This window comes from Vipera ursinii (genome assembly GCF_947247035.1).
Source record: "Vipera ursinii genome assembly, chromosome: 3".
Taxonomy (NCBI): Eukaryota; Metazoa; Chordata; class Lepidosauria; order Squamata; family Viperidae; genus Vipera; species Vipera ursinii.
Genome location: NC_139516.1, coordinates 113,080,215 through 113,106,599, shown reverse-complemented (window position 1 = coordinate 113,106,599; position 26,385 = coordinate 113,080,215). Strand labels below are relative to the sequence as shown.

Here is a 26,385-nt window from a genome sequence, read left to right as displayed (position 1 = left end):
ACGTGACATGGTGAGTTTGACACCCGTGCTCTAGAAGGAGTACAGAGAAGAGCAACAAAGATGATTTAGAGGGCTGGAGGCTAAAACATATGAAGAATGGTTGCAGGAATTGGGTATGTCTAGTCTAGTGAAAAGAAGGACTACGGATGACATGGTAGTATTCCAGTATTTGAGGGGCTGCCACAAAGAAGAAGGGAGTCAACCTATTTACCAAAGCATAATGGTAGAATAAGAAGCAATGGATGAAAACTAAGCAAGGAGAGAACCAGTCTAAAACTAAGGAGAATTCCTGACAGTGAGAACAATTAAGTGGAATGGCTTGCTTTCAGAAGTTGTGGGTGCATCATCAGTGGAGATTTTTAAGAAGAGATTGAACAACTATTTGTCCAGAATGGTATAGATCTCCTGCTAGTGCAGAGGGCTGAATTAGAAGACCTCCAAGGTTCCTTTGAACTCTGTTATTCTGTTAATTTCGAAGGAAACAGGAGGAATATATTATTTTGAGAAACCCAAATATTGTAATTTCTGGTTAGGCTGTCATTTGGTTTGTGGAATTTGATTTTCATACTCTAATAATGAAGGCCATGATGAATAATGAACAAGTTGGCCATTAAGAATCCTGTTATGAAGACCCCCAGAGTGCCTTGGGGAAGGACTTTCTAGAAGATGTTGGCATTTATTGAACAGCATTTCCATGTACTAAGAATTCCATGTTTAACCTGCAACAGAAGAGCAATTTGATTCAATTGCAAGAGTAATATTGCTACTGTTTTCGGTAACAGTAAGGGCAGGTAGTCTAACATACTGATCCTCCTATTCCTAGCAGCCATGAACGTCTTGCCTGTACAGCCTTTCCTAGAACAAGAGAAATAAGTTGCTAAGGTGATACAAATTACAAAAATAAATGCTGCATTGGCACATGAGCTTTTAACAAATTAATGAGACATTTCTGGGAAAGGGGATACATCCTCAAGAGTTGAGAATTAGGAACAGGTCAGCCTGAAAATAAGTAGTTAAAATGAATAGAGCATACTACCGTGTTTTAATTATCTAAATGCCTGGCTTAAAAACAAAAGTTATATTATATTGGCCTTGTGGCTGTAATAAATATTTGAATTGACTCTAGTCATAAGTGTTTACGTTTACATCAGAGTTTATTTAATAAGTCCATTTATGAGGAATTAAATATATTTGGTTCATGTTATATGCAGAAACGTAACATTATTGAGGTGTTGCATTTATAAGGTGTAAATATACTTCAGCAAAGACTAATTTAGGGCTAAGAAGAAAAGAATTAAAATAATGGTACAGCTGGTATTACCTCTTCAGTTTCTCCCCAAAAAACCCCAAGAATTTGATCTGAGATAAAAATGAATTTTAAAAAATCAAATTATTTTCTATTTGAGGAGAAAAAAATGGGATGCACTTGTTGTTAGTGACCTGTGTTTCAGAGATTTTTTTTTTGGCATTAACTGCTAAAATGAATTGGCTTGCTTTCTCTTTTAAGCTAATTCATAACCTGAATTTCATCCCGCTCCCAGTCTAAAGAGTTCTTTTTTTATATTAATTTTTTTTCTTAGAGCTTTTACTAACCTTCTGATTCTTATTTTGCTTACCTTTTATTCTTCTCTCTTGAGATCTCTTAAGCAGATTTGCTGCTGATATCGTCAATTTGTTTCATAAGGGTTAAAGGTAGTTTTTGCTCTGTTAGTGTAATTGATTAATTATTTATTCTAATATCTGATATACATTGCATAATCTCTGAAAAACCTTAACTGTAGTTTTTAGGAGAGATTATGGAATCAGTTTTTTTAATGTTGCTACTCTTCTTAAAAAAAAACAAACCTCCAGTGTTGGAGCATTCACCACCTCTGGAGGCAGGTTGTTCCACTGGTTAATTGTTCTAACTGTCAGGAAGTTTCTCCTTAGTTCTAGGTTGCTTCTCTCCTTGACTAGTTTCCATCCGTTGCTTCTTGTCCTGCCTTCGGGAGCTTTGGAGAATAGCTTGACTCCCTCTTCTTTGTGGCAGCCCCTGAGATATTGGAACACTGCTATCATGTCACCCCTCACTCTTCTCTTTATTAAACTACACATACCCAATTCCAGCAACCGTTCCCTATATGTTTTAGCCTCCAGCCCCCTAATCATCTTGGTTGCTCTTCTCTGTACCCTTTCTAGAGTCTCGACATCTTTTTTACATCGTGGTAGCCAAAACTGGATGCAGTATTCCAGGTGTGGCCTTCCCAAGGCATTGTAAAGTGGTATTAGTACTTCACATGATCTTGATTCTATCCCTCTGTTAATGCAGCCTAGCACTATGAATACAGTGTTTTTTAAAAAAAACATAAATGATGAATATCAAACCATTTACTAATTATATTAGTAAAAGATTCTATTCTTTTCATTAACTTGGCATTGCACTACTATTGCCTACAGCTGCTGGAGGTGCACCACATGGGTGGTTATCAGTGAAGCATAAACTCAGTGCTAACACTAGAATAAAAAGACAGATGGCAGAATGTGCTATTTATAGTTCATTCCAACCTGCCTCAGGCAAGTACTGCCGAAATGGTTACAAGAAATGCTCTCAGTTACTAAGGAGATGAAGCAATGCTGTCGACAAAAAAAATCTAAATTTCTAGTCTTAAGGAAAATTTCTGAACATAGGAAAATAGCTTTGGGTATGCATGTTCTAAATTCATTCTGGGAGAGGGAACCATAACTCTCACTTTCTTTGCTGAAAATGAAATTCAAAGGGAAGAATTCAGTATTTATTTTTTTATCGTGTTGGCCGTAGGTGGCTTCTGTACTTGTGTGCTATTCTCTGGCTGTACAAGAGAAAAAAAGAGGAATGGATCCAAGACCTAGATTCTGAGGGATGGATTCTTTTTCTTCTGGACCAACTTGATCTGCTTACCTGGTAACTTTTCGAACAATGACTTGGCGACCCTGATTGACACAGTCTGGGATTCTCATTTTTCTCATTCTCATTTGCACTGAAAGTATCTTCTCCCAGAAGGAGCAGATCTGCTTTCTCCATACGGAGACAAGATCTGCCTTCTCCCTCTTCTTTTACATTGTCCAATGATATAGAGGATTTGAAGTTAACCTCTATTCCTTGTCAGACAGGAAGTACGTTTCAGCAACAAAGACATATATATAACCAAGTGGAATTATTCCTTTGTCTTCACTGAAATGGCTTGGCTTCGTTACGTGCACTCTTCAGCGCATCCGCATTAAAAAAATGAAACAGGGTGACCTAGGCCAGTCTTTTTTCCAGGTCATTGGCTCTTCCTATGTATTGTCTACTCAAAATGTTCATTCAGTCTTAAGTTATCCATCACCTCTCCCATTTGAAACTGAAGCTTTTGGTCTGTGTTTGTAATGCTCTTATACAGAACCTTTGATCAATGGAAAGTTGTGCCAGCCCTCCACCTGGCTTATGAATGAATGAATGCAGCATCCTTCGTTTCAGGATACTGCATTCCACAGCCATTGTATATATCTTTTCTTCCAAAGTGTGTTTCGTCTTTCCACCCAGTTCAGGTCCTCATTATTCTTTTTAAAAAAAAAAAATGATACAAGATTATTGAATCAGTTGAGGCATACTGGGAGTGCCACGAGAGCAATAGCTTGTCCATTCTTTTTTATAATAATAATTACTTTATTCAAGGAAGGTTAAGATGCAAAACACTAAAAGAAAAAGGAAAAACACAACAAACATATTAAAAAAGAAAACATGTCTTAAAAAAGACTAACATATATACACAAAACCTCCTCCTTAGTTGAATGTTGATTAATATAATATGACAATATTAATTTCCCACCCTTACAAAACAGGTCAAAAGAATTTTTACTCAGCTACTAAATCTGTTTGTTAACCTGCCTCTATATACTATATTAATAATAATTATTAAGACTTGTCCATTCTAAAGGGATGAATGAGCAACTGTTTCTTTATACTCAGGTTCCTAAGAAAATTTTAAGCCTCAGTGCATCCTGGTAGGGAGAGGGTGTAAAGCATTTTTGACCTTTTCCAGGAGAGATTATTCCACCAGAACCAGTTTATATCAGTAGCCCCTTTCAGATATCCCTTTGTTTGGAATTAATACACTGAATTTCAACCTGATTAAATCCTTTGCCCATCAATTAGTACTATTGATTTGAGCTTCGTGGCCCCCAAAATGATGCATTATTAGAGATGCATTTTTTTCTCTGATGATGTAGTCCCTATTCTCCTCCAGGTTTCTGTTGTTGATTTGAATCAGAAACCAAAATGAAGAACTCATTACTTAACTGTAATTTTGGATCTTTAACTGATTATCACTGAATTCACACAAACCCCCTCTCTCTCTTGGTGTTTCACCATTGTCAATTTCCAGGCATCTGTCTTTGTTCCAAGACATGGAGGCGATTAATGGAAACAGCACACAGCATATAAATTGTAATAATGGAGTGTGGTGCTTTCACCAAAATTGCTACTCTGCCTCTTTACCAACCTACTCAAAGTAAAATGCATGGTTATTTCTTCAATGTTATTTTCCTTCAACCTGTTATAGAAGTAGATAGGAAAGGATAGTTACTGATTTGATCCTGAGATTTAAGGCTGCAGATATTTTAATTTAACTCTTATCAGTCATGTTTCAGTTCTATTTTGCTCTGCACTTTATTAAAACGAAGGAAGTGTAGATGGAAGCATCTATAGTTAAACGTGTATAGGGAGACCATTTGCTGGACCACAGATTTTTTAAAGATTCTTGGGGGAATTGTGCAGTTGTGCAGGGAAAATTATGTTGCATTTTATTCTGAACCCTTTCTTTTCTTTGGCAATAAATGTAGTGAAATAAATATTTATATAATAATTTTCCAAGCCTTTATTGTAGAGGAAAAGAAAGAGTTAAAGATTGATTATTCCTAATTCAAGCAATGTTAAAGGATGTACAAAGTATCACCTAAATTCTTTCTACGATGCTCCTTTTGTTCTTCCAATTGAACAAAAAGCACAAAATATACACGTTTTAAATAGTCAAAATGCCAATGTTAATTCTACTTTAATTCGTTTACTCCTTGCTGTTAAATATTTTTAAATATGTTAACTAACAAGCTGTTAGTTGCATTTTAAAACCTACATGCCATAATTTTGTAATAATCTTGAATTTCATTTTTAACCATGAAACAACTTATATACCTTTATTCTGATAATGCAGTTATATGTTGATGTTGTCAAAAATAGAATGCACATCATTATTACATTCACATTTTATAATTTATTATGACTTCATGGACTGCAGAACTTCTCAAAATGAAATGAGAGCAAAATGTATTCTACTAATTAGCCTATTGTAAAGTTCAATTTCATTAGTTTTGACTAAGAAATTTATGCCATCTGTGGACTTTTTAAATATTTGTTTCAGAAAGTTATATAAAATTTGAAATGGAGCAGAGAGTTCTGCAGCATTGTTATCAATTTCTTGCATTATGCCCTTTTATATTATGACGGTATTATGTGGTAATAATCTAGCAGCTTTCAGAAGTACTACACCACAGATAATTGGATATGAGGTCTTGTTGCTGAAGTTAGGTCCTGAGGAACGCTTGGGATTGCTGCTACTGCAGCACTGGCCTTTCTGTTACATATGATGTCTCTGTGCTACCTGATTCCACTGAGGGATTGACAGTGGAGTCTTCTAGATTTATGGCTTTGGGAGGCTTTTATCCTGCCTCTCTAGACAGTAGAGAACAAAAGAGCTCATGAGTTTTGTGAAGTAGCAATCATGGATCTGACCCAGATCATCAAGGACCAACATAGGCTAGGTTTGGGTTTTATCTTGAGGCAGTTGCAACATTCTTTGAGGGTAGAAGGCATTACCTTCAATCATTTTTCATGGTCCATCATCTCTGATCATTCTGAACTTTGTGCAAAGAGGATGAAGCTATTATTTTGGTTCATTCCTGGCAACTAATGGATCCAAAGAGGGCTTTTATCTTTTTTCTGAGGATCTGATGGGCAGTTTGCCTTGAAATGAGTGTACGATAATGATGTTAAATCAGATTACTCTTGTAGGACCTCTCCCTGCTCAATGATCCTAGGGGTTGTCTGGTTTACTGAAGAGCTCTGGGAGATGAAACAGCAGAAGAAAGAGTGCTACTGAAGGAAGATTAAGAAATGAGTCTGACCAATCGTATCGAACAGCCCTATTAGAGACTTGTCATTGTTTTAACCATTCAGTCGTGCCTGACTCTTGATGACTTTATAGGCAAGTGTTCTCCATGCTACCCCATCAAGCACAGGTACTTTCAGTTGTTGGATGTTCATTTTTGTGTTAAAGACTATCTTATTAAAATAAGAGCAGCAACATTTGTTTTTCTGCTTTTCTTACATCTGTGGCTTGCTGAACATTGGCTCTATTTAGGCTGGCTTGATCCCTTGAAGAGAAGCATCACAAATTATCTGCAAGGCTGTGGTAAGGATTATTCTAAGTATCTGATGGATAAAAATTGCTCAGATCTTTTCTGGATTAAATTCCAGTTGAGCAAGTTCTATTGAAGGGATGGTCTTAACCCTGTTATTTTGAAGGAGTTTTAGATTAAATCTTGAGTAAATGAAGAAGGTTCTCAGGACTGTGAATCTAGCCATCTACTGTTGCAAGAAAAAGTATGTGAACCCTTTGGGATTACGTGGAGTTTTGCATGAATTGGCCATAAAATGCGCTCTAAACGTCATGTAAGTCACAACAGTAGAAAAACACAGTCTGCTTAAAATAATACTACACAAACATTAGCTGTTATCATGTTTTAATTGAATATAAGATGGAAACATTCCAGTGCAGGGTGGAAAAAGTATGTGAATCTTTGGACTTAATAACTGGTTGACCCTCCTTTTGCAGCAATAACCTCAACCAAACGTTTCCTGTAGTTGCAGATCAGACCTGCACAACGGTCTGGAGTAATTTTGGACCACTCCTATTCACAAAACTGTTTCAGTGTAGCAATATTCTTGGGATGTCTGGTGTGAATCACTCTCTTAAGGTCATACCACAGCATTTCAATCGGGTTGAGGTCAGGACTCTGGGCCACTCCAGAAGGCGTATTCTGTTCTGTTGAAGCCATTGTTTTGTTGAATTACTTGTATGCTTTGGGTCATTGTCCTGTTGCATCACCCATCCTCTGCGGAGCTTCAGTTGGCGGACAGATGGTCGTACGTTTTCCTGCAAAATGTCCTGATAAACTCTGGAATTCATTTTCCCATCAATGACAACAATCTGTCCAGGCCCTGAGGCAGCAAAGCAGCCCCAAACCATGATGCTCCCTCCACCATGTTTTACAGTGGGGATGAGGTTTTGATGTTGGTGTGCTGTGCCTTTTTTTCTCCACACATAGTGTTGTGTGTTTTTCCCAAACAACTCAATTTTGGTTTCATCTGTCCACAGTATATTTTGCCAGTAGTGCTGTGGAACATCCAGGTGCTCTTTTGCAAACTTCAAACGTGCTGCAGTATTTTTTTTTTGGACAGCAATGGCTTCCTCCGTGGTGTCCTCCCATGTACTCCATTCTTGTTTAATGTTTTCCTTATTGTAGATGTGTCAACAAAAATGTTAGCATGTGCCAGAGATTTCTGTAGGTCTTTAGCTGACACTCTAGGATTCTTCTTTACCTCATTAAGCATTATGTGCTGTGCTCTTGCAGTCATTTTTACAGGACGACCACGCCTAGGGAGAGTAGCAACAGTGCTAAACTTTCTCCATTTGTAGACAGTCTGTCTTACCGTGGACACATGAACATCAAGGCTTTTGGAGATACTTTTGTAACCCTTTCCAGCTTCATGCAAGTCAACAATTCTTGATCGTAGGTCTTCTGAGAGCTCTTTTCTGCCAGGCATGGTTCACATCAGACAGTGCTTCTTGAGACCAGTAAACCCAAAACAGGTGTGTGTTTTTAAAGGGCAGGATGGCTGTCAGCAACACATCCAATATCATCACACTGATTGGAGTCAGGTTTGGCTCACTCCTGGCTCCAATTAGCTCTTGGAGAAGTCATTAGGCTAAGGGTTCACATACTTTTTCCACCCTGCACTGTGAATGTTTCCATCTTATGTTCAATTAAAACATGACAACAGCTAATGATTGTGTAGTATTATTTTAAGCAGACTGTGTTTTTCTATTGTTGTGACTTACATGATGTTTAGAGCGCATTTTATGGCCAATTCATGCAAAACTCCACGTAATCCCAAAGGGTTCACATACTTTTTCTTGCAACTGTATTTGTTATATCAATGCTCCTGTTGGCTCCTGAGAAACAACATGGAGTTGACTCCAAGTGATGATAAATTCATCCTCAAGTGTGAGGGTGATAACGCTGGGCTTAAAAGAAATGGTAGCACGAACCCTTCTCAAGAAGCCATGATTGGACCAGTAGTGTAAGATAATTTCAATTAGTCTCAAACCTTCTTTTTGGGAAGGTGGTTAGAAGGTGAGTCATGGAGGAAGCAAATTATTCAGATCCTTTTCAGTTGATTTTCATGACTGTGTTCAGTACAAAGATACATTTATTGTGTTTCTGGGTGATTCTCTAGCAAAGCTGAGATGGGGATGGTGAATTATTATTATACACAGAAATTGAAATCACAGCTGCCTGTTCTTTAGCTAGTGTTGACCTTCATATGCACTGAGTTCTTCCCAAGAACCTACAATGTTGTACTGTATTGGTGTAGTATATGTGCAGATCCAAGGAGTATGTCCTTTTGTGATTGATAGATGGAAATTTGTCAATGTACAGAGTGCCTAAGTGCTGCCTATGATTTTTTGATTTGACACCCAGTGTGTTGATAACAACTGGGACTGTGACAGCTGGCAAATACCATATAAATAGTCTTTGATTTATGGCTGGTCACTTAGCAACTACTCAAAGTTATGATGGATCTTCCCAGAGCTATTTGGGACTAATTTTCAAGAGTGACTGGCCCCAAATCATCCAATTGGTTTCCATGTGTAAGGGAGGCCTAGAACTCTCTTGGTTTCTAGACCAGCATTTTAACCACAACATCCAACACTCTATCCTGGTTCTACCCTGAATCTTTCCTGATTCTCCTTCATCTCTCAGTAGCTTTTAGTATCATTGATCATAGTATCCTTCTGGACCAAATGTAGGATTATGAATGGGGGACATGATGTGCAGTGGTTTGCCTCTTTTCTCCAAAGTTTAGTTTAGTTTAGTTTTATTTGATTTCTATACCGCCCTTCTCCCTAGGGACCCAGGGCGGTTCACAGGGCATATATAAATAACGATACAAAAGTTAAAAAGAAATTAAACCAGTGCCCAGTTAAAAAACAATAATAAACTACTAAAAAACACCAAATTTAAAAACCCATAATCCCCCATCAGGCCAGACCAGCTAATTCAAATAAGTGGGTCTTCAGCCCGCAACGGAAGGTTCGGAGGTCTGATGCCATCCGGAGCTCAACCAGCAGTTGGTTCCATAATGCCGGAGCGCCCACAGAGAAGGCCCTCCCCCTGGGGGCCACCAGTCGGCATTCCCTGACCGGAGGCACCCTGAGGAGGCCCTCTCTGTGGGCACGTACTGGGCGGAGGGAAGTTGACGCCGGCAGCAGGTGGTCCCTGAGGTAACCCGGACCCATGCCATGTAAGGAGTTAAAGATCATGACCAAGACCTTGAACCTCACCCGGAAGACAACTGGTAGCCAATGCAGCTCGCGGAGCAAAGGTGTAACATGGGAGTACCGGGAAACTCCCAAGACAACTCTCGCGGCCGCATTTTGTACCAGTTGGAGCCTCCGAGTGGTCTTCAAGGGAAGCCCCATGTAGAGAGCATTACAGTAGTCAAGGCGAGAGGTCACGAGCGCATGAGTGACCGTACACAGGGCATCCCGGTCCAGATAGGGCCGCAACTGGCGCACCAGGCGAACCTGGGCGAAAGCCCCCCTAGTCATGTCCACTATATGATCTTCCAGAGTAAGCCGTGAATCTAGGAGGACTCCCAAGTTGCGAGCCCTATCCACGGGGGGTAAGAGCTCACCCCCCATAGAAAGAGATGGAGCATTTTGAATGTCCTGGGATGCCGGAATGTACAGCCACTCAGTCTTGTCAGGGTTGAGTTGAAGTCTGTTCCTCCCCATCCAGACCCGAACCACCTCCAGGCAACGGGACATCACAGCGAGGGCATCACTGGGGTGGTTTGGGGTCGAAAAGAAAAGTTGGGTATCATCGGCATATTGATGATACCCAACTCCAAAACCACGAATGATCTCACCCAGCGGTTTCATGTAGATGTTGAACAGGAGAGGCGAGAGAACCGACCCCTGAGGAACTCCACAAACGAGAGACCTAGGGGCCGATCTCTGCCCCCCTGCCAACACCGACTGCGAGCGTCCCAGGAGATAGGAGGAGAACCACTGAAGAACTGTGCCTCCCACTCCCAATCCCCTGAGGCGCTGCAGCAAGATACCATGGTCGATGGTATCGAAAGCCGCCGAGAGGTCTAATAGGACTAGGACAGAGGAATATCCCCTATCCCGAGCCCTCCAGAGATCATTCACCAGAGCGACCAATGCCGTCTCCGTGCTGTACCCGGGCCTGAAACCTGATTGGTAGGGGTCCAAATAATCCGCTTCATCCAGGACCAGAGGGAGCTGATGCGCCACCACACTCTCAACAACCTTCGCAAGAAAGCGAAGGTTGGAGACTGGACGAAAGTTGTTCAATACAGCTGGGTCCAAGGCAGGCTTCTTGAGGAGGGGTCTCACCACCGCCTCCTTCAAGACGGTGGGGAAATAACCCTCACTCAAAGAAGCAGATATAACCGCCTGGAGCCAGCCTCGTGTCCTCTCCCTAGCTGCATAAACCAGCCAGGAAGGGCACGGGTCCAATAAACATGTGGTGGAGCTCAGCCTTCCCATAATCCTGTCCACTTCACCAGGGGTCACAGAATCAAACTCTTCCCAGATAACATTGACAAGACCGCCCGTGTCCTGATCGCCAGACTCTGCCCAGCTGGAGTCCAAACCGGTCCGAATCCGAGCGATTTTATCTGACAGATGTTGACTAAATTCCTCGGCACGACCCTGCAAGGGATCCTCCCTCACCTCCTGATTAAGAAGTGAGCGAGTCACCCTAAAAAGGGCGGCCGGGCGATTATCTGCGGACGCGATGTTGTTTTCAGTCAGAGTTGATGAGCAGGTGGAGAGGCCAGTGATCTTTCCTTTCCAATTTGATATCTTCAGGAAAAACTGCGGGACAAGGTTTGGTATATCAATGCATGGTATGTGGGTGTTTCGTGATTAAACACATCAACCAAGGGGACTCATTTTGTGAAAATGATCTTAAAATACCCTCAAAATGCCAAATGCACCCACTGGCCTAGTAAAGTTGTAGACGTTTGCTCTAAAACATGATATGTAATTAGGATAATTCCTGAAAACAATGAAAATGGATAATAGGAACAACTAAAGCTAGGAGACAGGTTTTGTGTACAGTCTTCATCCTCAGATCTCCCATTAGCTGGTATGTAAAGAAGCGTGCTAAAGCAGGCTTTTGTTATTGCATTTATGATTTGAGTGACAATGGTCCTTTCTACACTGAAAATTTATGAAGCAATTAAATGAGATTCAAGTGTGAAGATTCTTTTTACTTGAATCCATGTACATAAGTGAAAATTGCTATGACTGACTCTGCAATTAAATTAGTTTGGCAATATGTCTGGATTTAGATTGCTCTAATTGTAAATTAAAATATTTATATTTTTTGCAAGAGACTATTGATGCTTTCTTAATACACACATACTTTTTGGGAGTCATAGTAAATAGTAGAACATAAAAATCATGTGCTTTTTCATGCCTCATTCATAATTGCTTGATAACTCAAAGTAACATTGCACATTTTAAATTAATATTTACTTCTCAGTACCATTATATTTCTGAAACCAGCAAGATGTTCTTTTTCTTTCTTCAGTTTAAAAACAATTTAGCCGTCTATCTCTCTTGTGGTAGATTAAGATGCATTGGAATTGGAATTGGAAACAACTAGCAATGCACACTAATAAATTCGTTGCTCCAGAAATATTTTCTGTATATTAAAAGAAAAAAGATATATTTATAAATAATTAATAATGGAAATGGATATAGGTTTACATGTTGTATTAACAATTTATTAATCAGCTATGGTAATTTTCTGTTCTGACTTAAGCTGGAATTATTTTTAATAATTTACCTGAAGCAGCTTTTTCCAGGATATAAGAGAGTAAAAGCAATTCTTTTCATTTTGTGAGAAGCAAACATTTATTTAGTTTGCATGCATTATAAAGTAGAATAATCTGGATCCCATCCTGTTCCGTTTGTCAACATATTTTAAAGATAGGAATATGATGGTTATAAAACTTGCCAAACACGTGATTTATATTGTTAATAGCTGTGTTCTGCTACCCAAATTTAATATGGTTTGGATTTTCTATTTTTCCCTTCTTTTTGCAGGAATCTTCTCAGGAGAATGTCATTTTACGAGATATTCATCGTACATTTCCAGCACATGAATATTTTAAAGATACTGGAGGAGATGGACAGGATTCTCTATATAAGATTTGTAAGGTATAGCTGCTCAAATGTCTTGGAGTTTTGTTAAAAAGTTACACAGGCTTGTTGCATACATTTTCCTATTTTATATGACATACAGTATTACAATAATATGACATCGAGAGTAGATTGGGTTTCCCACCTAACATTAACTGGAAACAACCAGATGTTAGTATCTTGCAGTTTAGATTAGATGGAGAGGCCCTGGTAGAGAATGCAAGGAAATAATAAGGTTTGGGTTATACCAGGATCTATATACTACTACATGCTACTAAAACTCTCAATTCTATAACTTCAGCTGAGCACCAGAGGGTAATAATTTTTGAATCAAGGTACCTCAAATGGGCTAACTTACAGAATGTGTCCCAAATCTAGGACATATAACTCCCAAGGGAATGAAATTTGTGGAAATTACGGCTTTTTCAGTGTTGTCAGGCTGCTGCTGTCATGTGATCATTTTCAGTGTCTTGTGATAGTTTCCCAGCCTCTCCCACAGTCACTTTTTCCCTCCCCCACCTGGTAGCAGTTATTTACTTGCCAGGAAGGGGAGGGTGAAGGAAGAAAGGGAAGGACCGATAAGGAGGAAGGAAGGAAAAGGGAGAGAGGGAAAGAAGGAAGGGGAGGGACAGAGAGAGGAATAGGGAGGAAGGAACACAATTCCTGGCTCACGCTACCCCTTCTGTACACCTTCCCCAACCCATGTGGCATCTTTTCTGAACCCCCATGCGCCCTTCCTGATTTGCATAGCACCTCTCATTCCCCTCACAACCTTCTTGTCCCACCTCCCCCGTGCATCCTACCTGACCTGGACGCCCACTCTGACCCACGTGACACCTCTTGAATACCCATGTGACACCAACATCCTGAACCAACATCGCCCCTTTTGCAGTTGACCCATCTCATATGCTCTCATGCGTTCTTCCTGACCCACACTGCCTACCTCCCCACTTCCTGATCCTCCCCAACCCCTTTCTTCTCTACCTTTGCATCTTTTCCTGACCTGAGCCCTTGCACATTCCCTCTTCCAGCCACGTACCAGCTTGTTGGTCTTGGATTTGCAACTTCTTACTGGCTTCTCCACTTTCTTCCTGAAAGCTTCCCACAAGGAAAGTAAATGGGGAAGCCAATGGAAATTCAAGGGAGGTAGGGGAAGGCAGGAGGGTAGGAAGAAAGGAACAGTGAGGGAGGGAGGGAGGGAAGAAAGGAAGGATGGATGGAAGAGTAGAAGGGAGGAAGGAAGGAACAGCAAGGAAGGGGTGAGGTATTGAAAGAAGGGTGGGGCAGAGGGAAGGAGGAAGGAACAGTGAGGAAGGAAGGAAGGGTGAAAAGGGAAGGAAGGAAAATTGGAGGGGAAAGAAGGAAGAAGGGAAGGGAAGTAGGGAGGTACAGGGAAGGAAGGAACAGTGAGGAGTGAAGGAAGGAAGGAAGGGAGAGAGGAATAGGGAAGAAGGGTCTTGAGGACCCCTAAGGATCCATGGACCACACTTTGAAAACTGCTGCTGTAATCTAAGAAATGATGGGCCGGATGCTAGAATAACCCATAGAGTGTTAGTGAGGACAAATAGAAGCCTACTACTGTGGTGCAGGGCCAGATGTCAATTTGGAAAGGGAATTGAACATTATGTTCTGTCTCATTTATCGGAACCATGACACATTAATTAATACTCCTAAGTGCCCAGAACCTTTCTAGGCACTTAGAAGGGGCAAGCAAATGAATTCTTCCTTTTTGAAAGCATGGTGGGGAATCTGCAACGTTGCCTTTTGCCCATTATGTAAAATTATTGATTTTCTGTGTTGTACTACATTATGAACTAATATTGGTGACCTGGTTTCTTGCTTGCATGTGTAGTGCAGATACCTTTCCCCTAGGAAATCAAAATAATTGGTAGAAAGTAATGATTTTAAGCTGCTTGGACTCCTGTGGCTGAAACAGTTTAATGTGAGGCCTGTTGTTCACACTCACAAGTTAGCCATTTCTGTTAATCAGAAACAATATTTTGTGGTTATAATTGAGAAACCTCACTATATTTTAGTAGACTGTATGTCCAGTTTCTTAATAATTTATCAAAAAGATAAAAGTGAAGTATAGTCCTAACCTATTTGGGAACAGTTTTTTTGAAAGAAAAAATAACTTTTTGAATATTAGCCATATTTTATGCTATTTAGATTGTGTGGGAGTTTTTACTGAAATTGTAGGGAGGCACATATAGTAAATAAATAAAGCTACATCTTTCCAGAAAGACAGAAGGCCCATAAGAATGATTGCACTTTATTCTTTGCAAAAAAAAAGCAGAATTTCAGTTATTTCAAAAGTCCTGGTAGAAGAAAGGTGAAAACAAAATAGTGAGTAAACTAAAAAAAACAAGACGTAAATATACATGTAAATAAATACTGTGGTGTCTTATAAAATGGGACTTTAAAAAAGTGACAATTCCTGAGAAAATGCTGAATGTAGAAGGGTGCCTAGATTCTGAATACTTTCCAAAGACAGTTTATATTTCCATGTAGAGATATTATATCTACTTACTGACTGACTTGTTTCTCTTTTTTTGTTACTGTACACTGCTGGACTCCCAAAGGTTTACAAATATAATAATAATAAAAAAACCTATAAATATAATAAAGTTAACTAGCAGCAACTTCATGGTTAAAATGACAGATTAAAAGCTCTAGGAAACAGCTGTGGCTTCAGTGCCTGCCTAAATATCGTCAGGGAGGACGCCATCTGGATGTCGGAGAATAGGTTTTTCCACTGGGAGGGAGCCATAGTAAAATAGCCTTGTCCTCTGGCTCACATCCCTACTCACAGGAGTAACAGACCAGATGGATCAGTTTTACCCGGAGAAGACGGATCTGTATTACTAGGATAATACAGGTAGTCCTCAACTTACAACCACAGTTGGGACTGAAATTCCAGTCACTAAGCAGTGCGGTTGTAAAGCATGATGTCACATGACTTTATCGCTTAGTGATGTCAAGCCCTGCAAGCTCAGTTACCATTGTAACGCCAGGTGCATAGGTTATTCAGTGGAAAGTGTAGGGAATTCCAGATAAGGAGGATAGGCTGCTGTCCTGGAAGGCCCGGGCACAGCTGTGCAGAAGTTGGGGATTGCTACAGTGTGATGCAAGCTTGGGAAGGCTAGGTAAAGAGGATGTGGGATGTGTGTTTGCATGTTTATGAATACAGGGAGACTGAGGAAGAATACGCTGTGGCTCGTCGCTTCTTGGCACATTGTGGCTCTTGGGCTGCAAGAAGCCCTGAGCCACAGTGTGAAGCCATGCCTCCACCCCTCGCTGGAAATACCAGCCCTCCCTCCTAATCCAGCAGCGTAATGCAAATCTGCCATGCTTAGGAAGCTCAACAGCATGGTGCCAAGCCGAAGCAATGTGGGGCTTCTTGGTGCGCTGTGACTCTGAGGCTGCAAGAATTCTGAGTTGTTAGTGCAGTGTGAAGCCCAATCCAAACTTGGCCCATCAGCGCAAGGGAAGCTTCAGCCAACCCAGCCCATTACAGGACAGTTGTAGTTGCCCTTGCCATCATCCATTCCAAGACCCCAGTCACCCTTCATTCTGCCACCCCAGTTGACTTATACCGTCTTCTTGCTCCTGCTGTTGACAAGGTATGCCTGGCCCTTTGTAAGGCAACGGCTGGCCTAGAAGACGCCATCTTCCCAGGTCTTGCAAGAAAACCACCGTGTGCAACCTGGAGAAGAAAGCCTTGTGCACGCAATAGCAGCCTCATGAAGGGCCAGGCCAAAGCCTGCTTGGTCAGCTGTGGGAGAAAGAATACGGCAAAGGCCAGCTGGGGCGTCAGGGCCCACAGAGTGCTGGGAGCTAAAAAGACATAGAAGAGGGAGATAGGCAGGTGGGGGAAGTTGAAGTACCCCTGTGATTGCAAGTGTGTGGGGGCTGCCAAGGGGCCAAATTTTGAACACATGACTGTGGAAACACTGAAATGGTGGTAACTTCTGATACTGGTTGTGAGTCCCTTCATTCATCAACACTGTAACTTTGAATAGTCACTAAACAAATGATCATACATTAAGGATTACCTGTACCAGTACTTTGAATTGATCATTGAGTTGAATGGAAGCTTATTGATAGTTCAGCATCAAAGTTATGTGACCAGGCTCTACAATGATGTAAGGGAGGTGCAGCAAGGGTGAGTGAAGGTGCATGGGAATGCAAGAGTGAGTGAGTGGCACGGAGTGGTTTGTGGAGGGAGTGTTGGTGAGGGTCAAGATGGTATGCAGGGGTGCGGGAAGACATGAGAGGCAATTTGGGGAGGCTACATGAGGGTGCAATGGATTGTGTGAGGGTGCATAAGGGTACATGGGGATGCACAGGGGAGGCCCGGAAAGATTGGGAAGGTGCATGAGGGTGCACTGTGATGTGAGGAAGGGTAGGGGATGGTGTGCAAAGCATTAGAGGGTTGTGAGAGTGCGAGGGAGGGCCGGCAAGGGTAGGGAGAGATTCGAGGAGACGTGCGAGGATGTGAGAAAGGTATGGCAAGGGTCGGGCAGGATATAGAGGCATTTGAGTGGGTGTGCAAGAGGTATAAAAAAGTGAAAAGCTTGAGGTGAAGGGAAAGGCAGAACGAGTCATGATTGCATGGTTAGATGAGATTCTCAGAAAGATGAGGCATTTAAAGAACAAAAGGCACTATATAAAGTAATGTGTGGTCATGATGGGAGCAAGGACAGGGAATGAATGAGCAAGAATCTACAGTTAAATTAATAATTCAGTACAAGTAATATACTCAGTTTGAGATATCTCTCCTTTTTATGTTTGAATATCACGAGAAAATTTACGGTATATTGTTTTTAGGTGGCATTTTAAAAATGTTCATCTTACTTTGTCTGTGACCATTGGCTTATAATTGATTACTCTAATACTATTATTTGTAAAAGAAACCAGCAAACTGAGAATGCCAGTTTCTTTCAGACAAATTTAAAATGCCATTTTCTATGCCATAAATCACAAAATGCTACTTTTTTGTGAGTCCTGTGCATCTGAGGGTTTCTTGTGAATATTCAGAGCACTGCCAGAATCGAGTGTCAAACTCGATCACGTTACATGACATATCATGACATATCGTGACTTTTTTGCCTTTGCGGAGCTGGGGTGGGTGTGGCCTGAGCGTGTTGCATCTTGCCCACGGGCCGCCAATTTGACACCCCTGTTCTAGAGCTAAGTGTGTTATCCAGATTTCGTGCTGTCACTTCTGCTTTGAGCCAGTGGAGATATTCCCCACCAGCATAATGAATTGCAAGATATATTGTGAATACTATTAAGATAGCCAATGAATGGATTTGGCTTTCTAAGGTTTTCCAGGCTCATTCTGCCTTAGTAAAGTCTATTTCCTTAGGACTTGCCAGAGTCATTTCACTGCCTGACAACAGTAGGGGTGCCAACTGATTGTAGTGTTCCACCTTTTTCAGAAATAGTATTATTGTTTAGATGTTTGATTCTCTGGGGCTTTAGATCCCATCTTCAAAGCACATATTTGTATGTGTGGTGTTGGTAGGATATACTAGCTGTTTCCTATGCTTTTCACAAGCACGAGATGAATTTTTACGAGATTAAAAAAAGGAATCATGTCTCCTAAAAAGGAGTTAACAGCTGATTTCCTTCAGTGTACTTGTGGCTGTTTCAAGTGATTGATTGATGCTTGAAATGAATGGCAAAATGGTATGTTTTTTAAAAGCGTTGTAATTATACCATGGAATGTACATGCACACAGTGAATTTACATCAATAAATTCCATGTTGCGTGGGAAAATGGCTTTCAAGCTTTTATATTTCAGATTAGCATTTGTCATCTTTATCGCAGAATATAAGAAAAGCAAGTCACTCATAGGGAGCCATGTCACTTCAATTGTGACCATGAAATTTAATATTTCACAATTACAGTCAAATATGCTTTTTAATTCCAGGCATATTCAGTGTATGATGAAGAAATTGGTTATTGTCAGGGTCATTCCTTTCTTGCTGCTGTTCTTCTGCTGCATGTGAGTATACTACAAAAAGAAGCACTGTTGTTTAATTAGACAAGCACCTCTCAAATTTCTAATTGTACATTTCCCTATCTCTTTAATCTCATGTCGGCACTTACAAGTGTAGGTGCATGTTTCTACCCTTTGAAATACACGAAAATTTACTCCTTGGAGTAGATGTTAAAGACATCTTTTCTTTTCAGCTATTACGATAAACTTTTAGTTAGGCTTGGGTGTATACAAAAAACTTTTATGTCAAAGAAGGAAGCCTTTCTACCCGTTAAGCCAGGAGAGGATTTTGTTTGGTTGTTCATAGGCGAAAGACTTTATGTGAAGATGTTTGCTTCTTTAAACGTGCAAATAGATAATCTTGTCTTGACTTGAAATCTGTAGATTGGCTCCAGATAAGAAAATTGCCAGATCACTCTGGAGCAGACTTTCAAATGGTCCTTGAGAAGAGAGGAATAAGTATGTTATACACAATACATGCCTCTCAAAGCAGAGAGAATTTCTGAAATTCAAACACAGTTGCAGACCATAGTGGAAAAAAAGATGAGTTGTTCTTTGCTAAGTTACAGATTTCTAAATCACTGCATTTTTGTACACAATTAGCAACACACTATTAGAAAAATAGTTTTGATTAGTGATTGATTAGCCTGTTACTTAGGAGATAAGTACCGTATTATTTTTTTTTATCCCTAAATGTTAGAGATTTTTTTTTGGCACTTTGCTTTTGCAAAAAAGCACACACTAACTGAATATATGGAAGACCCATGTTATTCTAAATTCTGTAAATTCATACCCTCCTTGAGAAATTCCAGTCAGTTCCACAACTATCAGCAGATACAAAATCCTGACTGAAAGCTATCTGAAGACCTATTTTAGTTTTCTCTTTCTGCATACTCATAGCATAAATGCATCTACAGAAGGGTTCTTGGAGGTTGCTTTATATTTATGTTCTCCATGCAGATGCCGGAAGAGCAAGCCTTCTGTATCCTAGTGAAGATCATGTATGACTATGGCCTGCGGGAGCTCTATAAAAACAATTTGGAAGGTTTGCGGACAAAATTTTATCAGCTGGAGAAACTTACGCAGGTATTACCTGGAATTTTCTTTGTTTTAGAAAAAGGATATGCTAAAAAAAGGGAATAAGGAACTTATCCAACCATAGCTACATAGGATGTGGTATGCTCAACTGTCCATGAAAATTGAGGTATTGATAATAAATATGCAGCCTTTCTCTCTGTGTGTGCATTCATACATACATACATGAAACATATATTTTAATTTTGCACCATATGATCTTCATATGGTGGAGCAGTGGGCTAATGCCTCCTTAAGTAACACCAGCTGCCTGCAATTAGTGCAGGTTCGCATCCCACCAGGCTCAAGGTTGACTCAGCCTTCCATCCTTCCGAGGTAGGTAAAATGAGGACCCAGATTGTTGAGGGCAATAAGCTGACTTTGTAATAATGCCGCTTGGGGTGTGTGTGAAAGCCCTAATAAGCAGGCATATACATAGAATGAAGGCTACTGCTAAGCCCTGAGTCTTCGGAGAAGGGCGGGATATAAATGGAATAAAAATAAAAATAAATAAAAATAAATGTTTAGTACCAAACTGTTTATTCTATAAATATTTTCTAACATTCTTAATTCTTTCATGCTTTATGTAGAAGTATAAGCATATAGAAAACAGTGCATGTTAATTTAGATTCCGATAATGCATAACATCTTTGAGAGGAAAAATTTATTCATCTTTGTCTTTCACTTTTCTCTATAGGAGCAGCTGCCTGATTTATATAACCATTTTGTGGAACAGAATCTCGAAGCTCACATGTATGCCTCCCAGTGGTTTCTCACCCTCTTCACTGCCAAGTTTCCACTTTGCATGGTCTTCCACATAATTGATTTACTACTTTGTGAGGTAAAATTACCTTCTATCCATCAAGAAGCTTGTTTTGCATGAAATGAATTATCATTTTTCTTGGGCTTATAGTTAGAGAATGACTGCTTCTTTTATTAGATGGAGGTGCAGTGCCTCTTGCACATCATTCTTTTGTCCTATTTTAGTGTGAGATGTTCTTCCACCAATATTTCTTTTATCATCTTTAAGGTGTATTTGAGTAAATTCTTCTGATGTCCCTGTTTAGACAATGGAATGATTTATAGAACACGAGACATTTACTTATTATAAAAATGGCTTCAAGTGTCGGAAATAAACCTCTGATTGTTTAGAGCAGGGCCTAGGCAACCTTGGCTCTTTTATGACTTGTGGACTTCAACTCCCAGAATTTCTGAGCCAGCCAAGGTTGCCTCTCCCTGGTTTAGACTAGAGGATAGTTAAAAATACAAATGTTGATTTTTTAAAAATAAAATTATTAGCTTTATCGTAGAAATTTAACTTCCATACCATTCATTTTGCCTTTGAAAATTCTGTTTGGTTTTTTATTATTTAAAATGGGAAGAATTACAGGTGAGGTTGAAAATCAATAACAGCATGTGATTGCTTCAGATGCTCATTTCAGATGTAAAGGGAAATGTTTTTGCTGTTGAGCATGATTTTTAGTATACTTCTGTTGAATTAAAAAAAGATATTGAGGAAAGAACAATACAAGATTTCACTTGACATTCTGATTTTTTAACAGGTTATATATTTGTGCAAAGTACAGTTTTGTACTTTTGTGCAAAATCCAGCTGAATGAATATCTTGGTTTACTACAAATGCACATTGTAAATATTTTCCTAAAAACTGACTTTCCTTCTGGTTAAATGTGTACATAATGATTCCTTATCCTTGTATAAAATGGGTAAGATAGGTAAAAATCACATTAATTTCAAGATCAGTTAATGTTCTGATGAACAGTATGCAAAACTACCAGAATGATCATCATCTAGTTGCTATTACAGGTAGCCCTTGTCTTAAAATCACAGTTGAGCCCAACATTTCTGTTACTAAAAAAAGCAATTGATAAGTGAGTTTTGCCCCCATTTTTTGCCACAGTTTTTAAATAAATCACTGCAGTTATTTAAGTGAATCTGCTGATCATTAAGTGAATCTGGCTTCCCCCGTTGACTTTGCTCGTAGAAAGCCGGCTGGGAAGGTTACAGATGGTGATCACATGACACTGGGACAATGTAACTGTCATAAATGCGTGCCAAGTGCCTAAAATTTGATCATGTGACCACGGGGTTACCACTGCTATCACAGTCCTAAGTGTGAAAACCGGTCATAAGTCACTTTTTTTAGTGCTGTTGTAACTTCGAATGGTCACTAAACGAATGGTTGTAAGTTGAGGACTATCTGCATTATTTATTTGATTGTATTTACATTGCTTTTCGTGAAGCAAAGAATGGCAGCTCCATGGGAGTCTGTTGTTTGTTTAGTAGCTGTGCTGAGATTTGAGCATCCTTAAACGTAAAAGTATCACAAAAGGAATGAGTCAGAGCAAGTCTTCCACTGTCACATATTGCAGTTACCTATCCTGACTCTGCTCTGGCTGGAAGGAAAGTTTTACCTTAACTTCTGGTTACTGTCAGTGATCTCTTTTGTCCAATTTAGTAATTCATGAACAGTTCCATAACTAATACATGGGATTGTGGATTAATTACATGGCATGAACCATGGATCCAGTTTATTAATCTGACTTGTTTCAAGAAGCCGTAGGTAAGGTTCAGCTAAGTTTATAGTTAGTACAAAACTGATTTCCAGAATACATAATTTGGTCTAGCCTGCTTTGATTAATCAGAGATTGATCTAGTCCACAGGTCTGCAACCCGCGGCTCCGGAGCCGCATGCGGCTCCCAGTCCTCTGCCATGTGCAGTCCAAAAAAAATAAGTGGGACTAAAAAAGTTCAACCAATCAATTCAAATATGCAGGGTAGGTGCATATCTCGCCTTGGCTCCACTTTTCAGTCAAACCCTGTTCTGCGCATGTACGTGCATGCGCACACATTTTTTGCGGCTCCCAGTTTATCCTTTTGTGAGGGAAACGGTTCCGAGTGGCTCTTTCACTGTTTCAGGTTGCTGACCCCGATCTAGTCTAATCTCTTTAGTATAGCCTGCTTTGTTTCATCAATTGGCCCATTTCACAGATAATGTTAACCCATAGTGCACATGTGTTTTTTTTCTTTTTTGCTTTATGTGATGCAACGTTAATGTGCAAACTAGGCCACTATTGCCTGTTCTACAAATCAAGATTTTACAAAAAATCCAGGCATAGTGTTGTTTTAAAAGCATCCTGTACAAGCCTTTAAAAAAAAGAATTTAACTTTAAAATAATATAGTATATAACAAACAAGATTCATTATCAGATGCAGGAATGGGAAAGGGAAAGACGAAGAATTATTTTACATGATTATAATAGGCATGGAACAATGTTACCATGTGTGAGTATCATAAATATTAAAAAGAACTCTGCAAATTCCTGCACATGGGAGGAGAAATAAACTGATAGAGAAATTGCTGATCATTAAACAATAGATTGGTTCTGTACCTGTAAGCTATTGCTTTTCTTCTTTTATATTTGACTATTGCTTTTGTGAGGGTCTGAAGTGATTGTTCCAAGTTGGTTCAGCATTCTTTTTTATTACTTTTACAGTTCTGACCTCTAGTGGATGAAATGCGATTTACTTAGGATTGTTGCCAAACATTATTTTAAAACCTATTTATAAGATTGTTTAATACTTTCATTCTGTACTATGCTGTGGCGAGCAACATATGTAAATGACTATGGATGTACAGATCACAAACTAAATCACACAAGATTCCGAGATTCTGGTGTTTGCTTTTCTAATTTTATTTTTATTTTTATTTTAATTCCATTTATATCCCACCTTTCTCCGAAGACTCAGGGTGGCTTACAAGCTTAGCTTCCTGCAGCTGGAAAACTTAATAACTTTACTGACTTTGAAAAACAAAAAAATAAATTATAAACAGACAAGAAAAAAGGATTAGTGCAAAAATTTTGGGGTATAATATGCAATTAAATCAATGGAAGTATATGTGAAAGGGTTGAAATTTATTTTTCTGAAATATATTATTGAATTATAATCAATGTAAATTTCAGCCCTTCCTTCCACGTATAAAATAAAAATGTTCTATGGAACTTTCTTTTATTTTTGATAACAGTATCAAGACTTTTATATACACAAAGATAATAATAATAATAACAATAACAATAACAATAACAATTATTATTATTATTATTATTATTATTATTATTATTATTATTATTATTATTAATTATTTAATTTCTATACCGCCCTTCTCCCGAAGGACTCAGGGCGGTGTACAGGGCAAATACAGTAAAAATACAATGTACAAAAGTTAAAAAAGAATTAAATAATACAGCCCAATTCCAATAAAATTAATACAGTTAATATTAAAAAAACCCAAGCCCATCAAACCAGGCCGGCTTGTTCAAATAAGTATGTTTTTAGGTCACGTCGGAAGGAGCGAAGGTCGGGAGCCGTCCGGAGCTCCACCGGTAAACGGTTCCAAAGGTCTGGTGCGCCCACAGAGAACGCCCTCCCCCTGGGGGCCGCCAGTTGACACTCTTTGTCCGACGGCACCCTAAGGAGGCCTTCTCTGTGGGAGCACACTGGACAAAGGGAAGTTGATGCCGGCAGCAGGTGCTCCCGTAGGTAATCCAGACCCATGCCATTTAGGGCTTTATAGGTCATTGCCAGCACCTTGAATCTTACCCGGAGGGCAACTGGAAGCCAATGCAGCTCGCGGAGTAGAGGTGTGTTTTTTTTTATTGAAAAGTTTTATCATACATTTTATCTTTAACAAACCCCCCTACCCCTCCCCTATCCCTCCCTCCTTACCCCTCCCCCCCTCCCCCCCCGACTTCCCAGAGCTAAGTACAAGGTATAAAAAACAAGAAAAAAAGAATCATAAACAACCATATGCTAACAACCGTAAACTCTAAAATCTATCACTCTCTAGCTCATATAGGATAACTACAAACACTATTAATATAAAATATATAAAAATATATATAAAAAAAGAAAGGGAAAAAAAAGGAAGACTTATTCAAATGCTACATGAAACTTCTTAGTCCCGTATTTGTTCTGGATATACTCAATCCATTTTCTCCACTCCATAATATAGCGTTCTTGGGAATGATCTTTCAAATAGGCCGATATCTTTGCCATCTCTGCCAGGTCAGAAACCTTTAAAGTCCATTCTTCTATAGTCGGCAGTTCCTCCTTCTTCCAATACTGACCTATTAAGAGTCTTGCTGCCGTAATTAAATTCAACATCAACTTAGTGTCCACAACTGTAGCATCTGTAATTATTCCCAACAAAAAAAGTTGCGGACAAAACTTTATCCTCTGTTTAAAAATCTTCTGCATGTTCCACCAGACTTTTATCCAAAAAGCCTTAACCTTTTTACAAGTCCACCATATGTGAAAATATGTTGCGTCTTCGTCACCGCACCTCCAACACCTCCACCGGTAAACGGTTCCAAAGGTCTGGTGCGCCCACAGAGAACGCCCTCCCCCTGGGGGCCGCCAGTTGACACTCTTTGTCCGACGGCACCCTAAGGAGGCCTTCTCTGTGGGAGCACACTGGACAAAGGGAAGTTGATGCCGGCAGCAGGTGCTCCCGTAGGTAATCCAGACCCATGCCATTTAGGGCTTTATAGGTCATTGCCAGCACCTTGAATCTTACCCGGAGGGCAACTGGAAGCCAATGCAGCTCGCGGAGTAGAGGTGTTACATGGGAGTATCGGGAAACCACCACCACCACTCGCGCAGCTGCATTCTGCACCAGCTGAAGCCTCCGAATAGTCCTCAATGGCAGCCCCATGTAGAGAGCATTGCAGTAGTCCAAATGGGAGGTCACGAGCGCATGAGTGACTGTGCGCAAGGCATCCTGGTCCAGATAGGGCCGCAACTGGCGAACCTGGGCGAAGGCCCCCCTAGTCACAGCTCCTATATGATCTTCCAAAGAGAGCTGTGAGTCTTAAGAGGACACCCAAGTTGCGAGCCCTATCTACGGGGGGTAATATCTCACCCCCCATGGAGATGGAATAATCTGAATTTCCCGAGATGCCGGCACCCACAGCCACTCAGTCTTGTCGGGGTTGAGCCGAAGCCTGTTCCTCCCCATCCAGACCCGAACCGCTTCCAGGCAACGGGACATCACATCGAGGGCATCACTGGGGTGGTTTGGGGTAGAGATGAAAAGATGGAAGATTTACAAATACCTACAATGGAAGAATGTGAAGCTGATGGAATCAGCGGAGATGGCAAAATTAGCTTTGATTAAAGAAAAGATTTTGACCAATTTTATTTTTATTTGGAAAATACTTGGATATTTTTTTTGCTAGAAATGGTCAATCAATAATATTTATTCAGTCAATGACAGCAAAAGTTTAAAGAAAAAACAATTTGCAAGAAAGTGATGATTTTAGGATTCGATTATTAGTATTATATGTGATTATAGAAATAATGTAGACAAATGTTAACCTTAGAGGAAGAATTTGATGTATTCTTTTATTCATATTTGTACCAAAGTATATCAGAAATTCTTTTTCCTTTTTCTTTTATTTAGGCACTTCTGTCTTCTCTCTTTCTTAATATTTTCTCTTTCTTAAACCTTTTTTTCTTGTCTGCTTATCTGTTTATGTTTTTATTTTTTGCTTTTGAAAAGTAATTGGAAAACTTCTAATTTCTGTTAATGCTAAACCACAGTTTATAGTTCTGGATTTTGCCAAAATTCTAATTTATGAATTCAGATGTAATAGAAAACATTACATCAATACATTAATTGTATAGTATTCTACACATGGTGTATGA

The 26,385-nt window shown here is 39.8% G+C and overlaps 1 protein-coding gene across 3 annotated transcripts in view; it reads left to right on the top strand.

Annotated features, from left to right (window-relative positions):
* Window positions 1–26,385, top strand: part of RABGAP1L (RAB GTPase activating protein 1 like) — a gene marked incomplete at its 5' end in the record, with an annotated part of 182,714 nt that overhangs the window by 79,582 nt on the left and 76,747 nt on the right. For all 3 annotated transcript variants that reach the window (XM_083359445.1, XM_083359446.1, XM_083359447.1), the window contains 4 exons: window positions 12,483–12,596; window positions 18,517–18,591; window positions 19,546–19,671; window positions 20,357–20,500. In XM_083359445.1, coding sequence (XP_083215571.1) covers window positions 12,483–12,596; window positions 18,517–18,591; window positions 19,546–19,671; window positions 20,357–20,500 — 459 coding nt within the window. The remainder of the gene's footprint in view (window positions 1–12,482; window positions 12,597–18,516; window positions 18,592–19,545; window positions 19,672–20,356; window positions 20,501–26,385) is intronic.